At 55.5% G+C, this 12,523-nt stretch overlaps 1 protein-coding gene across 4 annotated transcripts in view; it reads left to right on the top strand.

The window, feature by feature from the left end:
* The window catches only part of NDRG1 (N-myc downstream regulated 1), a 55,106-nt gene that overhangs the window by 3,283 nt on the left and 39,300 nt on the right, over positions 1–12,523 (top strand). For 2 of the 4 annotated variants that reach the window (XM_043601828.1, XM_043601826.1), the window contains exons 2-3: positions 9,702–9,782; positions 12,181–12,216. The exons of 1 other annotated variant lie outside the window; for it this stretch is intronic. In XM_043601828.1, the coding sequence (XP_043457763.1) occupies positions 9,720–9,782; positions 12,181–12,216 (99 nt within the window). In that variant the 5' untranslated portion in view covers positions 9,702–9,719. Of the gene's footprint in view, positions 1–9,701; positions 9,783–12,180; positions 12,217–12,427; positions 12,453–12,523 lie in introns of those variants that run through there. One more of the 4 variants, XM_043601827.1, reaches the window with a different exon arrangement.

Below are 12,523 nucleotides of genomic sequence, written 5' to 3'. Positions count from 1 at the left end.
GTTGGTGATATCCACAAATTACATTTCTCAAGGCATTTCCTTGGCCATCAGTGTCCGGGACTTTTGTCCCAAGCTTACCCATGCCAGTGAAAGTGCCTCCAAGTGCTGAACTCGTGTTTTGCTTCTTGAAGCTCTTCCAAAAAAGAAAAAACAAAACAAAAACTAAGCTTCTGCAGACTGCATAAAAATGTGATGAGAACCTTGTCTGAAATGCAGATTTCCAGGCCCTGCGAGTTTGGGAGGGGCCAGGCATCTGCACCGTTTCAAAGTTCCCTGCACTGGATTAGAGGGAGGGGGTAACGAAGGCAGCCAGGGTTGAGGACGTCTGCTCCAGAGCGATGGGCGAGAGGGAAAGGAAAGGAGAGGCCACGTGTCCCCTGCTCCTGTGTTACCACACTGGGAGGCTCCGTAAACAGCCCTTACCTGGCTAAGGTGCCTTGTGGTCTCAGTGTTATCACCTCATTCAGTTGAAAGATGGGAGACATTCTTGCCATTTCTCAGGTCAGAAAACTGAGGGTTGGGCAGGTGGCTCGTGTGTCTCGAATCAAGCGAGTGGGGTCCTGTTCCAGGTGAGCTGCCCTGGACCTTTCCCCTACCAGTGTCGACCTTTCCCACCCAGACCCTTCTGGACCTGTTTTTGAAGCATGTACTTGGCTTCCTGGATTTGTTTCATGCTGCCCTTCCTACCTCCCTGATCTCAGTCGGGGCCCAGGCCTGCCTGTCTGCTTGTTCTTTCTGTTTCCATTTGGAGACCAGAGATGGATGAAAGGCAGCGTCTGCTGCAGAGCTGGAGGTGAGTTTCCCGATACTCTCTCGGCCTCCTCCCGCACCAGCCCAGGCTTATTGGAGGTGGGTGCGCGGAGGGCCTGGGGCACTTTGGGTGCGTGTGGAGCCCAGTTCTCCAGGGTGGGTGTTGAGAGAGATGAGGGAAATCTGGGGGGTCTGATTTGGCATTACAGAAAGGAACAGATTACAAATTCAGGTCCACGAAGGGACCTTTCTGTGATCCAGTCTTTGCCGTGCCATCTTACATTTACTAAAGACCTGCCCGCCCCCGACCTGCCGGGGCTCTGCCTCTAGGCTTTTCCAGTCTAACTGGGGGTTCCTCCAACTGAGCCCATAGGAGATGAGGCTCATTAGCCGCCTGGGGGGCCTTGAATGGCCTGCTCAGGAGTTCATCTTTTGTTTTATAGTTTTTCTCTCTTAAGTCTGTGGCAACCTCAGTATACGTGGGGATGTCTACACCTGTGTTCAGCTCTGCTTGAAGAGATGGATGGGGGCCAGGACTCCATCCTGCTCCCCATCTAATCCTAGCTTTACTCCCTTGGCTTTGAGAAGATTCTGAGCAGTCTCTGGGCACCACCCACATGTGTATTTGAGCAGCAGTCTGAAGAGGTATTCAATTCTGCAGACTCCCAGCTAGGAACCCTGGCTTCCTCTCCTCTCTCTTTCTAAGCATTGAACTTGCCTCCTTTTCTCCAGAACGCCCTCCCTGGCTTTCCCCTCCAGGCAGGCTGGCATGCTGGTGGGGTGGTGCCCTCCTTGGATCATTCGGGGCTGAGTCTGCTTACCCTTTTCCTGCAGACTTAGTAGGCACTTAATGTTGATCAGAAGAAGCCCTCCATTTCTTAAGGAAGTAACTTGGGCCGTCTTGGTGTAGGAAAGATTGGAAGGCCATCCAGGGTGTAGAAGCAGCGAAACCATTTTGGGGAAGGATCCGGTGTGTGTGGCCATCATGCCATCTCTGGAACAGAGGGTTTTGTAGGAGGAATCTACATCCTTGCCCTGTGCTGGCATTGGTTCCGTTGGTGTGCGTTCGACAAATTAGCTCACGGACCGTCTGGTGCAGCTTGTCCCTTAGATTTGCAGAAGAATCCTTGAATCCTACCAGTGTCCTCCTTTGGACTTGCCATTGTTCTGCTTGTCCCCGCAGACGGTCTTCTCTCTACCAAGCAAATTTATCGGGCTGCCAAAATTCTACTGACAACCTTCAGGATGATCCCCGGCGGGGGGTGCTGCAGAGAGGGGGTGGGTGCCGCTGGATTGCGAACCCCTCCCTCTTCCTGCTCTATGTCCTGGACCCTCTGGCTAGTTCTGTGCTCTGGTTGAACCCAGAGAGGAGGTCCCACTTCAGCTCTGGCCCCGGTACCTGTGGAGTGAGTGCAGCAGGGGGTTGCCTTGTTTGGGGAGATTCCTTTTTTTGTTTTTTGTTTTTGTTTTTGTTTTTGTTTTTGTTTTTGGTATCAAACGATTCCTTGAATGCCTGCTGAGTTTCGGGCTCCATGCGGAGCAGGAAGGGGCCCTCCAGGAATTCCTAGTCTGGCTCTCTCCTCCGCATGGCAGTTGAACCCTTTTATTGACTTTGAGAGCCCTGTTCTCGACTTCGGTTCCCCTAAACTGGAGAGCTCTCTTGAGGGTTCAGGAAGTCCATCCGTGTCGCTTACTAGGTTGATTACATAAGAAGAGCATGGAGAGTTAAGGCCACCAACTTCTTCACCCTCCCCAGAGCCTTGGGTTTCAAAAGGTCCAGAAAATCTCAAGAGGACCCGTGAACTGCCTTGTAGGTTGATATCAAAACCTCTCTGGCAAGAAAGAACGGTATGCACAGTAAGGCAGCGGTTTCCAAGGCATACCCCAAGGCTGCTTTCCTTGAGGTTAATGCAGGCATGAGTCTGTGCGCTGGAACCTTCGGGAATTGCAGTAGTCGGGGAAGATGCTGTGCCTAACAGCAGCAGCACACATTGATTTCCACACCCCCCCCGCCCCCCTTTTAAATTCTGTCCTATAAAGAGCCCAGTGTGCTGGAAAGAACACCACTTTCATGTGGCTTTGAAACCAGGCGTGTTATGGAGGGGACAAAATCTGGGCCAGTTGCTGACATTCCGAATCGATGCAAGCTTGCGAACGCTCCCCCCTGGTCGGCCTCTTTCTCTGCTTCGCTACAGGCCTCCGGGAGCCCGCTGTCTGCCCGCCCCTGCCCCCCACACTTGCACCCACGTGGAAAGAGTGGGTGCCGGCCTTTAGGAAGTCATGCGGGCCTTTGCTTTGGTGCCTCAGGCTACCCCTCTGTAAGCTGGGGTGACAATATCCACCTTCTGCCAGGGACCTCCGTGAGCAACAAATAGAACAGTGAAGGGAACACTGTTTCAAAGTATCGGAATGGCCGAATCAGCAAGGCTCCTGGGGGAGAGCTAAAACGGAAGGCTTTCTAGGGGTTGTGAGGCAGAGTAGGAAGGTCTAGGGCACCGACTCCGTCCAGAGCCTGGGCCACTCATCGGGGCTCGCTGTGGGACTGTGCAGGTGGAGGAGAAGCTCATGACTCCCTCGGCCAATCCCATAAGAAAAGCCTCCCAGTTCATCCTTAGGACGTCTTGCCTGGACAAAGGGTGGGTGCACAGTATTCCTGCGTATTTAGGCCAAGTTGACTTCAAGGTCAACTTTCCCCTTTAACCTGTGCTGGCTTGTTGCTTGGTGACTTGGGGCACATTTCTGAACCTCCCCGTGCCTCAGTTTCCCCATCTGTCAAATGGTGAGCATGACGGTGCCATGGGTCCCGTGAAGTTCAGAGGAAGTATGGACTTTGGCCTCCAGTAAACGCCATAGACGTCATTCTTGGTGTGTCCGTGTGGGGTTTCTCTGTGGCCTCCCTGTGGCCGCCCTGGCTGGGCTGGGTGCATCCTGGAGGTCCCGGAATACATCATGGATGTTTCCATGCTGGACACCCCCTCTGCCCCATCTTGCGGGAGTTCTGGGCGCCCAGGAGAACTTGCTCAATACTGTGTGTGCGGATGGCTCCCCCTGGGCAGAGAATCAGAGCTGGAGGAGAGTCGGAGCTGGGGGGGGGGGGGGGGGGGGGGGGGGGCCAGGTCTTTCAGACAGGGAGAGGTCTGAGGCTAGGAGGACAGGGACTTCCAGGTTCCCCGGGCGGATCCAGACAGGACCGTTTTGTCTCTGTGTAGCACAGGTTCCCACCTGGGTTCCCCTCTCGGACCACATGATGTGTGTAGAGTGCGTCCTGCGTATTTTGCAGGTGGGGAAGCCGAGGGCCCCAGAAAGGAATGGATGGATGACTTGGCCAAAGTCACGAGGCCATAGAGAGGCGGGTTTCTGTGCCCTGACTCCTAAGCCAGTGCTCCCTCTGCCCCGTCAAGGCTTTCAGAGTCACGGGCTCTGTGTGTCCCTTCACTGCCCCCGTGACTGGTTAACAATTCTCTCGAGGCCTCACATTGCCTGACATGGCCTCTGTCCACTGCCCTCCCAGGCCCCCCGGGGTCATGTTCTTCCCTCCTCTGGGCCAATGCCAGTCTTGGCTTCCCTCGGAGCCCACGAGGTCCAACTAATTGCTGACTGTCTTCTGGGTCTATCGAACCGGAAAGGTATTCGCCCAGCTTTCCTTGGGCTGTCATTACTCATTGACGGACGTTGCTGACGGAGGGGAGACGTCCGTGGTGGTGCATTGGGTCTGATCGCTGGAAACCCACGTGGCACTTGCTGCACTTCCGTGAGGTCCCCCTCCCTGCTGGGCCTGCTCTGGGCCTGACGGGCATAGAACACACAGGCTGGGTCCTCCCAGATGTCCGCGGGTCTCCTTGGCGACCGGGAAAAGTAAATGCACTGATGCATTAAGCAGCTACCCCCTTGTCCGTGGTGTCAGTTACGCGTGGTCAGCCGAGGTCCAGAAGCAGATGGTCGGAAGGCCAGCAGTAGCCTAACGCTATGTCACCGCGCCTGTGTCCCCCCCCCCCCCCCCCCCGCCCTCACTCCATCTCTTCCTGGAGGCCTTTTACCACCTTCTGTCATCATAAGAGCAAGGGCAGACGCAGCTCAGTAAGATATTTTGAGAGAGAGTTCGTACTCACATAGCTTTTGTCGCAGTATATTGTTACAGTTGCTCTATTTTATTACTAGTTATTGTTAATTTCTTACCACGCCCAGTTCGTACATTGCACCGTATCATAGGTGTGTGTCTGTAGGAGCAAAAGGGGTGTAGAGGGTTTGGCACTGTCACGGTGCCAGGCGTCCCCTGGGCGGGGGAGGGGGGATCTTGGAACACACATACCCCCCCAGTGGGGAAGGGGGGCCGCTATGCTATGTGCCAGATTCTACGTGCTGTCATTTAACTTAAGCCACCCTGCTACTTTCTGGGAGCCGGGATTCTACCCATTTCACAGACGAGCAAACTGAGGCTACGAGGCCAGAGAACTTGGAGGGGACTGCAGAGCTAGTACATGATGATTCTGCCCCCAGCTCCCGGTGACCTTTCACTTGTCTCTGGGGGGGGGGGGGGTTTCCTCCGAATTCCTTCTGGGGAGAGCGGGTGGGAAAGGAAGAAGCGGTTCAGTGAACGGGGCTGGCAGCGGGCGCTGTGGCCTGGAGCCCCGTTGTTGGCCCTGAGGGGGGGCGGTGTTTAGCAGAAGGAGACGCGTCCTGGCCGAATTCCCTGTCCTGAGGGTTGGCTGTCTGTGCTTCTTGGGAGACAGGGATGGTGGGTAGCACACATCCATCGTCATGCAAGGTGGGGCTGGAGGGCTGGAGGCCGGACTGCTGGGCTCCCACCCACTGTGTCCTGGGTGTCCTTGCCCTGTCCCCCTGTCTGCCAAAGGACCGCCTTGGCCCTTTCCATTCTGACGCTCTGTTTAGGGGCTTTCCAGGCGGTGGTGGAGACCGGCAGGGCCTGGCGTCCAGCCCTCGGCCTCAAGCCCGGGGAGGACCCTGCAGCACCAAGCGGGACCTCGGGGAGCCCGAGGGGAGTGACCCCTGAGTGTGGGCTCCCGGTGGCTCCTGGCAGGGGGAGGCGGGTGGGGGCACCGGCCAGAGCACTCCAAACCGGGCCACCTCCTCCCGACCCCCACCCGTCCCTCCCTCCTGGCGAAGAACATCTCGATCACCTGCAAAGCAGCATGTGCTGGAACTGCTCTCCTGAACGAGCCGTGTGGTCTGGATGCTGTGGATTTGAACCCTGAGAAGAAACGGTTTTAGGAAGAAGGTGGTGGAGAGGTAATTGTGGGCATCAGAGGCTTCTGCCTCCCTGCCACCCCGCCTGCCACTGGCTTTGTGCCATTTTAGGACAGTCCCTTGACCCCTGGGGCTTTGGCCTCCCCCTTGGTAAAGTGAAGGTGGTGACAGTGGTGGCCATTGGGGGGGACCCTGTGACTCTAGGAGAGCGTAGCCTCGTGGAGGGACAGGGCAGCTGTGCCTGGGCCTAGGCAGGGAGCAGGACTGCGAGCTCGGTGGGGCAGGGCTGGGTCTGTTTGTTCACAACCGTGTGCCCAACTTGTCACACAATAGGGCCTCGTCAGCGGAACTGTTACAGGTACGGTCACACTTTGCTCAGTGCTGGGCACATGCGTCACTGTTTCAAACTGTGCTTCCTGGAGCTCAGATGGTGTTTGAGGGTGGGCATGGGGGGCATGGGGTGGTGGAGGCCCACGGTGGGCTGGGGGAGGACAGGGGGGCGGCTGGGGGGCGTCAGGCCCTTTCCCTGGCTTTATCCAAAGCGCACGTCAGCTTTTTTGTTGTTGGTGGTCTTTGCTAGATCTGTTTTTCTATGTTGAGCTTCCTTGTACAATTTCTTCTAGACAAACGGGTTCTGGAAGAAAAGTGGGAAAAGTTTTTTGGGCTCAGGCAAAGGAGAATTGGGTGAAGGCTGGCCCTGGACTGGCCCAAGTCAGCAGAATTGGGCTGAAAGCAGTCAGCTGTCTCTCTGCCCCTGGTAGGCTGAGCCTCGCACAAATGGTGTTAGAAGCTCCCTCCGCTTTATCCAGTCTCCCTGCAGACTTCAGAGTCCCAGGGCACTTATGGATGTTCCTTGGTCTAGACCAGGGTGTCTCAGCCTCAGCGCTATTGACAGGCGGGGCCAGATAATTGGGCTGCAGGGGCCGTCCTGTGCACTGGAGAATGATCGGTGGAGGACCTGGCCCCTCCCCATAAGATACCAGTACCGTCTCCCCGTCGTGACCATCGAAAATGTCTCTAGACATTACTAAATGCCCCCGGGGGACAGAACTGCCCGTTTTTCTCGCGAAACACCGTGATAGTTCTTAGTGGCCCCACCTGAGCCTCCCCACGGCCCCCAAGGGCTCTCAAGAGCAGTAATTCTCAAACACTCGATATTTAAGAGACCTGCCGCCTCACATGGGCTGGGAAGCTGAGTTGTAGGAAGGAGGAGGAGGTGTGGGGTAAAAGAGGTTTCACCCGGAGCACGGTTCGGAACCCGTGCAGGCTGGGATCAAACTCTCTTCTGTTCTGGGAGAGAATGAGGGAGCCGGTGGAGGCTGAGATGCCGATGTGATCACAGCATCTGGAAGCCAAGAACTGACCAGGCTGGACGGAACTATGGCATATGCTTGAGGCCGTATAAATGGAGGCTTGTTTAAAGTCACTTCACTCTTGCGGTTCAGCGATGATTTAAGAGTGAGTTTAAATGCAAACATTACCGTTAAGCTGCATAAAACCTGTCCGTGTATTCCGCGGGGGAGTTGCGGTCCAACTTTGGGAACGACATCGGTTAGGCTCCCTGTCCTGGGAGCCCACAGGTGGGGGGCTGCTCTGCCTCAAGGAGCTCCTCACACTCTCAGCGTGACAGGCCGGCGTTGCCAGAGCCCTGGGCTTCTGGAAGGCTCCTTAGGCTGTGTAGGCGAGGTGTCCCACGGGCCAGGGTCTTGGGACCAGGAACGCGCTGAATTAGCAAGGCCGACAGACCTCTGCTTTTCATGCCTCCTGCCTCCGAGCTGGCAGCTGTCCAGGAATGCTCACAAATATAAAACCGACTTTGTTTTCAGAATGTTCTGGAGCATAGACTCCAAAGGCTGCATAAAGGCATTCTTGTGGGGCTGGTTATCTACTGGGGAAAATCGTGCCGGGGCCCCAGACCAGAGCATCCCAGGGGATCCGCCCACGGAATGCCATGTGTTGGCACGGGGGGTGGGTGCAGGGTGGCCCCGGTGCTGTTGACAGCTGACCTCTGAGAGGTGCTTCACAATGAGACTCTCCGTGGGTTCTAGGAGCCGGCGCTTCAGAGGATTTAATAGGCGTGCGCTCTCTCTCTCTGGCCCTTACACCTCTGGGGTGTGGGGCGCCTGGGGGGCCAGGGCCCCACCCTGGAAAGTAGCAACGTGAGGGCTTCGGTCAGGCTGGTTTTCACCAGCTTTCCCGATTCTGGAGGTCTGGGCTGTGACCTGGGGGCCCTCCGACTGCCCTCCGTCACTTACACCTTCTCCCACCTCCCCCCGCCTCTGCCCGCAGCACCTGAACACATTCTGGCTTCTTTGTGCCTCGCCCTGGTGTTGGGGGCACTTCGTTTTCTAGTCTGATTACGGAGCTCCAAGAATAAATGCTTATACCGCCCGCTTCCAGGTTAAGTTCCCAGAAGTAGGCTCGGTACGTGTCACCACCCAAAGTTGGCTCCCCAGGGAGTCCATTGTGGTGGCTTTCCACCATGCAGGACTCTGCCCCTGCCCCTGCCTAGCTCTGCGGAGGTCACCTGCCCATGTTAGAGCCAGGCAGGGACCTTTTCTGGCCCACCCTTCCTGCCCCCCCCACCCCTGCCCCCACCCTTTCCTCCATCCTTTCCCTCCCACCCCTGCTCCCCATCCCTGCTCTCACCCCTCCCCCTCCCCCCACCCCTGCTCTCCCACCCCTGTCCCACTCTGCTCTCCTTTTCCCCCCCACCCCTGCTCCTCTTCCTTACTCTCATCCCCTCTCCCTCCCCCTTCCCCCCACCCCACATCTGTTCTCCAATCCCCACTCTCACCTTCCATCCCCTCACCTTCTGCCTCCCCACCCTACACCCCCACCCCCTCTTGCCCACCCCCTGCTACCTTGAAAGTGCTCCCCCCGCCCCAGAATGCCCCTGAATGTTCAGTCCCATCAGACCCCTTGAGCTGGAGGTATTCCCCGGCCTGGCCCTGTCCTCGCCAGCACGAAGCGGAGAGCCCCGCACACAGGTGGGCGTGGTGATGTCTGCCTGGCCACCCCCCCTTTGGGGCTATTCCGAGGATGAAGGGGGATGAAGCTCAGGCCAAGCCTGCAAACGGGGAGCCTCCTGGGACTTTCTGTCTTTTCGGCCGTCAACCTGGGGCTGCCTGACTTCGGGATCGGTGAGGGGTGCCCCCTGAAATGCGGCAAGGTGTAGTCCTGGTTGTTTATTTTTGCTTTTGTTGCCCTGGCCTGAAGCGGGACCCCCCCCCCGGTATCGCTTAGACCGACGTCAAAGAGCCGACTGCTCACACCTTCTGAAGCGGCATAGGCCACACGGTCGATGATGTTGTAATAACTGTGTAGGGTGACCAGGCCTGTCGTGATCCTTTCCTAATGTATCCAGTTACTCTGTTGTATACCTGAAATGAATGTCAATTACCATTTAATAAGAAGAAGAAAAAAAGGCCGTGAGGAATGCCCTGGGTGTGGGGGTTGGGCCGGGGGACTGCATGTGAAGACCTGGCTTTGAACGGCAGTCCGTCCATTTTGTCAGAAAGGTAGTTGCGTCCATGGGCCTTGGTTTCCTGCTCCAGGAAATCCGCCTCTGTGGCCCCGGAGGCGAGAGTGGCATGGGCCATTGGGTCTGGGGCCTTGGGACTGTGATGGGCCTGCAGGAGGTAAGGGCTTGCAGGATGGGGTTCATTCCCCGGCCTCGGATTTGCTTCCTTCCGGGAACCATCTCAGCAGGAAGTGCTGACCCCACGCCCTTTGTTCCTTTGCAGGCAGGTGACAGCAGGAACATGTCTCGGGAGCTGCAGGATGTGGACCTCGCCGAGGTGAAGCCTTTGGTGGAGAAAGGGGAGGTGAGTGGAGACCTCCCCTGACACGCACACCCATACGTATACTCAGAATACAAACACACACGCGTGTGCGCAGGGGCCCGCCTGCGTATGCACTTACACGTGTCCAAGAACGCAAAAGCCCAGATCCACCTTGTCCTTTCGGTCAAACGTTTCGCGTCGAGGAGGCCTCCCTGTTGGAGACGGAGGCCCTTGCCGTCCAGCGTGGACTGGAAAAGCCTTTACGTTTGCCCAGTTGACGCTGCACTTTAAACTACATTCACATCCTCGTCCTTACGGAGCTGTGTAGCTGCCTGTGATGGTACATCTTTTTATTTTTTTTCTATTTAAAAAAATTTTTTTTTTTCAATGTTTATTTATTTTGGGGACAGAGAGAGACAGAGCATGAACGGGGGAGGGGCAGAGAGAGAGGGAGACACAGACTCGGAAGCAGGCTCCAGGCTCCGAGCTGTCGGCACAGGGCCCGACGCGGGGCTCGAACTCACGGACCGCGAGATCACAACCTGGGCCGAAGTCGGATGCTTAACCGACGGAGCCACCCAGGCGCCCTGCAGCCACTCAGCTTTACAGTAACACTATGAAAGCAGCCATAGACAATATGTGAACAAATGGGCTTGTTGTGTTCGAATAAAACTTTATTTACACAAATAGGGAGAGGGCCGTAATTTGCTGATCCATACTGTGCACCGTCCCTGCTCCAAATTCATTTCCTTTTCCACTTGAGTCTATGACAGAGTCTTAAAAAAACCACCCCACCGACGGTAGGGAATACAAATACATATCGATATGTTCTTACTTCTCCCTTTTAAAGAGTCATGTGAGACAGCACGTAGCTCACTTTGCTTTAGTCACTTAACGAACTACCTTGGAGACCTTTCCAACGTCAGTCCACAGAACCCTTTTCCCTTCCCGTTTCACAGCATCCCACCAGCTTTATTTGACCAGTGCCTTGTCTCGACGTGTGGGTCTTTCCAACCCTTTGCTGTCCCCGGTAGCGCTGATGGGTATTTGCAACACTTGGACCTTGGATGTAGGTCATTTATATGTGTGCAGGTGCAACTCTAGGATAAATTCTCAGACATGGACTATGTGGGTCCAAGGGTAAATGCATTTTTAAACACAGCATTTCTGTTTTTCAGGCAGCCTAGTGGTGTCCTTGGAAAATTTTATTTTCATAACAAACACCTAAGAGGTTATCAACTGTGGGTTACCTGTCTATCTCTAAGCGAATATTTGCCTTTTCTTTCAAGGTTTCGATGGGAGTAAATCTTCCAACTCCTTAGACTGACTCAGCAAAGTGTCTTTTGTTTTTAATTTTTTTTAATGTTTATTTTTGAGAGAGAGAGAGAGAGAGAGAGAGGGAGAAGAAGGGGCAGAGAGAGAGGGAGACACAGAATCCAAAGCAGGCTCCAGGCTCTCAATGCTCAGCACAGAGCCCGATGCAGGCCTCGAACCCATGAACCGTGAGATCATGACCTGAGTTGAAGTCAGCTTAACCGACTGAGCCACCCAGGCTCCCCTCAGCCAAGTGTTTTCAATTAGAATTGCTTTGGGAGCTTCTTCCTGATGGCTGTCCTCAATCTGGACGGCTGCTCTGTTGACCCTCTGAAGACTGGGGTTACACAGAATGGCTTTTCTGCTCCCTCCTACCAACACACACACGTACATAGGGTGGACGTCGGCCACCTTTGCTTCTGCCTGAAGTTACCAGCCTCCCTGGTGCTCTTTACCCGGCCGGGGGCGTGTGAAGCTATTTTAAGCCCCGACCGTCTGTTCTTCAAACCCCACTGTCCCGAGGGATCTCCATGCGTATTTCCTTCCCCTCTTTTGCATTTCTCTCTGCTGGGCTGTCTTCTTTCCTGGTGCTCGGTGATGGGGTCTGGCTGGGGCTTAGTTTTCAGAGGATCTGTCTCTGGGCCAGCAGGAAAACTTGCCGGCCACATCTCTTGGAGACGTTGGCCACGTGTCGCTCCACTTTCTCCTCGGAGTCACGTTTTCACTGATCCCCAGGGGACACGGACAGCCATGGAAGAAATTTAGGGACAGTGACAGGGTCAGGTTTGAGTTTAAAAGTGTAACATGTGGAGGGAGACAGGAAGACTAGTTCATAGGAAATGGCATTCCTGTATCTCTCAGGCTTGGGGCCGGCTTAGACCTTCGGGTCTTTTATCACCAAGGCTGTAGTCGGCAAGGAATCTGGGTAATGCGTCTCCTTTTCTGCCGGACTGCTGTTCTTTGAGATGAAAAGAGAAGTGTCTCTTTGTAAGAAATTGGAGAGGCCCCACAGAGGAGGGAGGGTGGAAACAGACTCAGGGCTCGGACAGGCCCGTGTATTCCAACATTGTTTTTGTCCCCTCCCTGGCAACTGACAAAACTGACCATCTCTCTTGTCTCTCCACAGACCATCACCGGCCTTCTGCAAGAGTTTGATGTTCAGGCAAGTAGAGGGAGTGGTCTCCCGTCCCCCTTCCCTGCTCTGCCTTTTCTGTCTCCTTCTTCTTTCCATTGGTTGAAGAGCGTTGTTCGGCCACGGGGGGCAGGGGAGGGGAGGAAGTTGTGTCAGCTGGTTCTCCACAGTCAGCTCCTTCTCCCCGGAAAGAAGCTGGTTTGAGTTCTGGCCCAGGAAGCAAGAGCCCGTCCCCCTCCCCGTGAAGGCCGGGAGGAGAGGCTGAGGTGTGGGACCTGTGCGGGAGGGAAATGGGGAGCAGTTGGGTGGGCTTGGGACCACGTGGGAAGCCGAGCAA

Source organism: Prionailurus bengalensis, chromosome F2 (assembly GCF_016509475.1).
Source record: "Prionailurus bengalensis isolate Pbe53 chromosome F2, Fcat_Pben_1.1_paternal_pri, whole genome shotgun sequence".
Classification (NCBI taxonomy): Eukaryota; Metazoa; Chordata; class Mammalia; order Carnivora; family Felidae; genus Prionailurus; species Prionailurus bengalensis.
The sequence above is the reverse complement of the archived record's forward strand: the minus strand, read 5'-3'. Positions and strand labels throughout refer to the sequence as shown.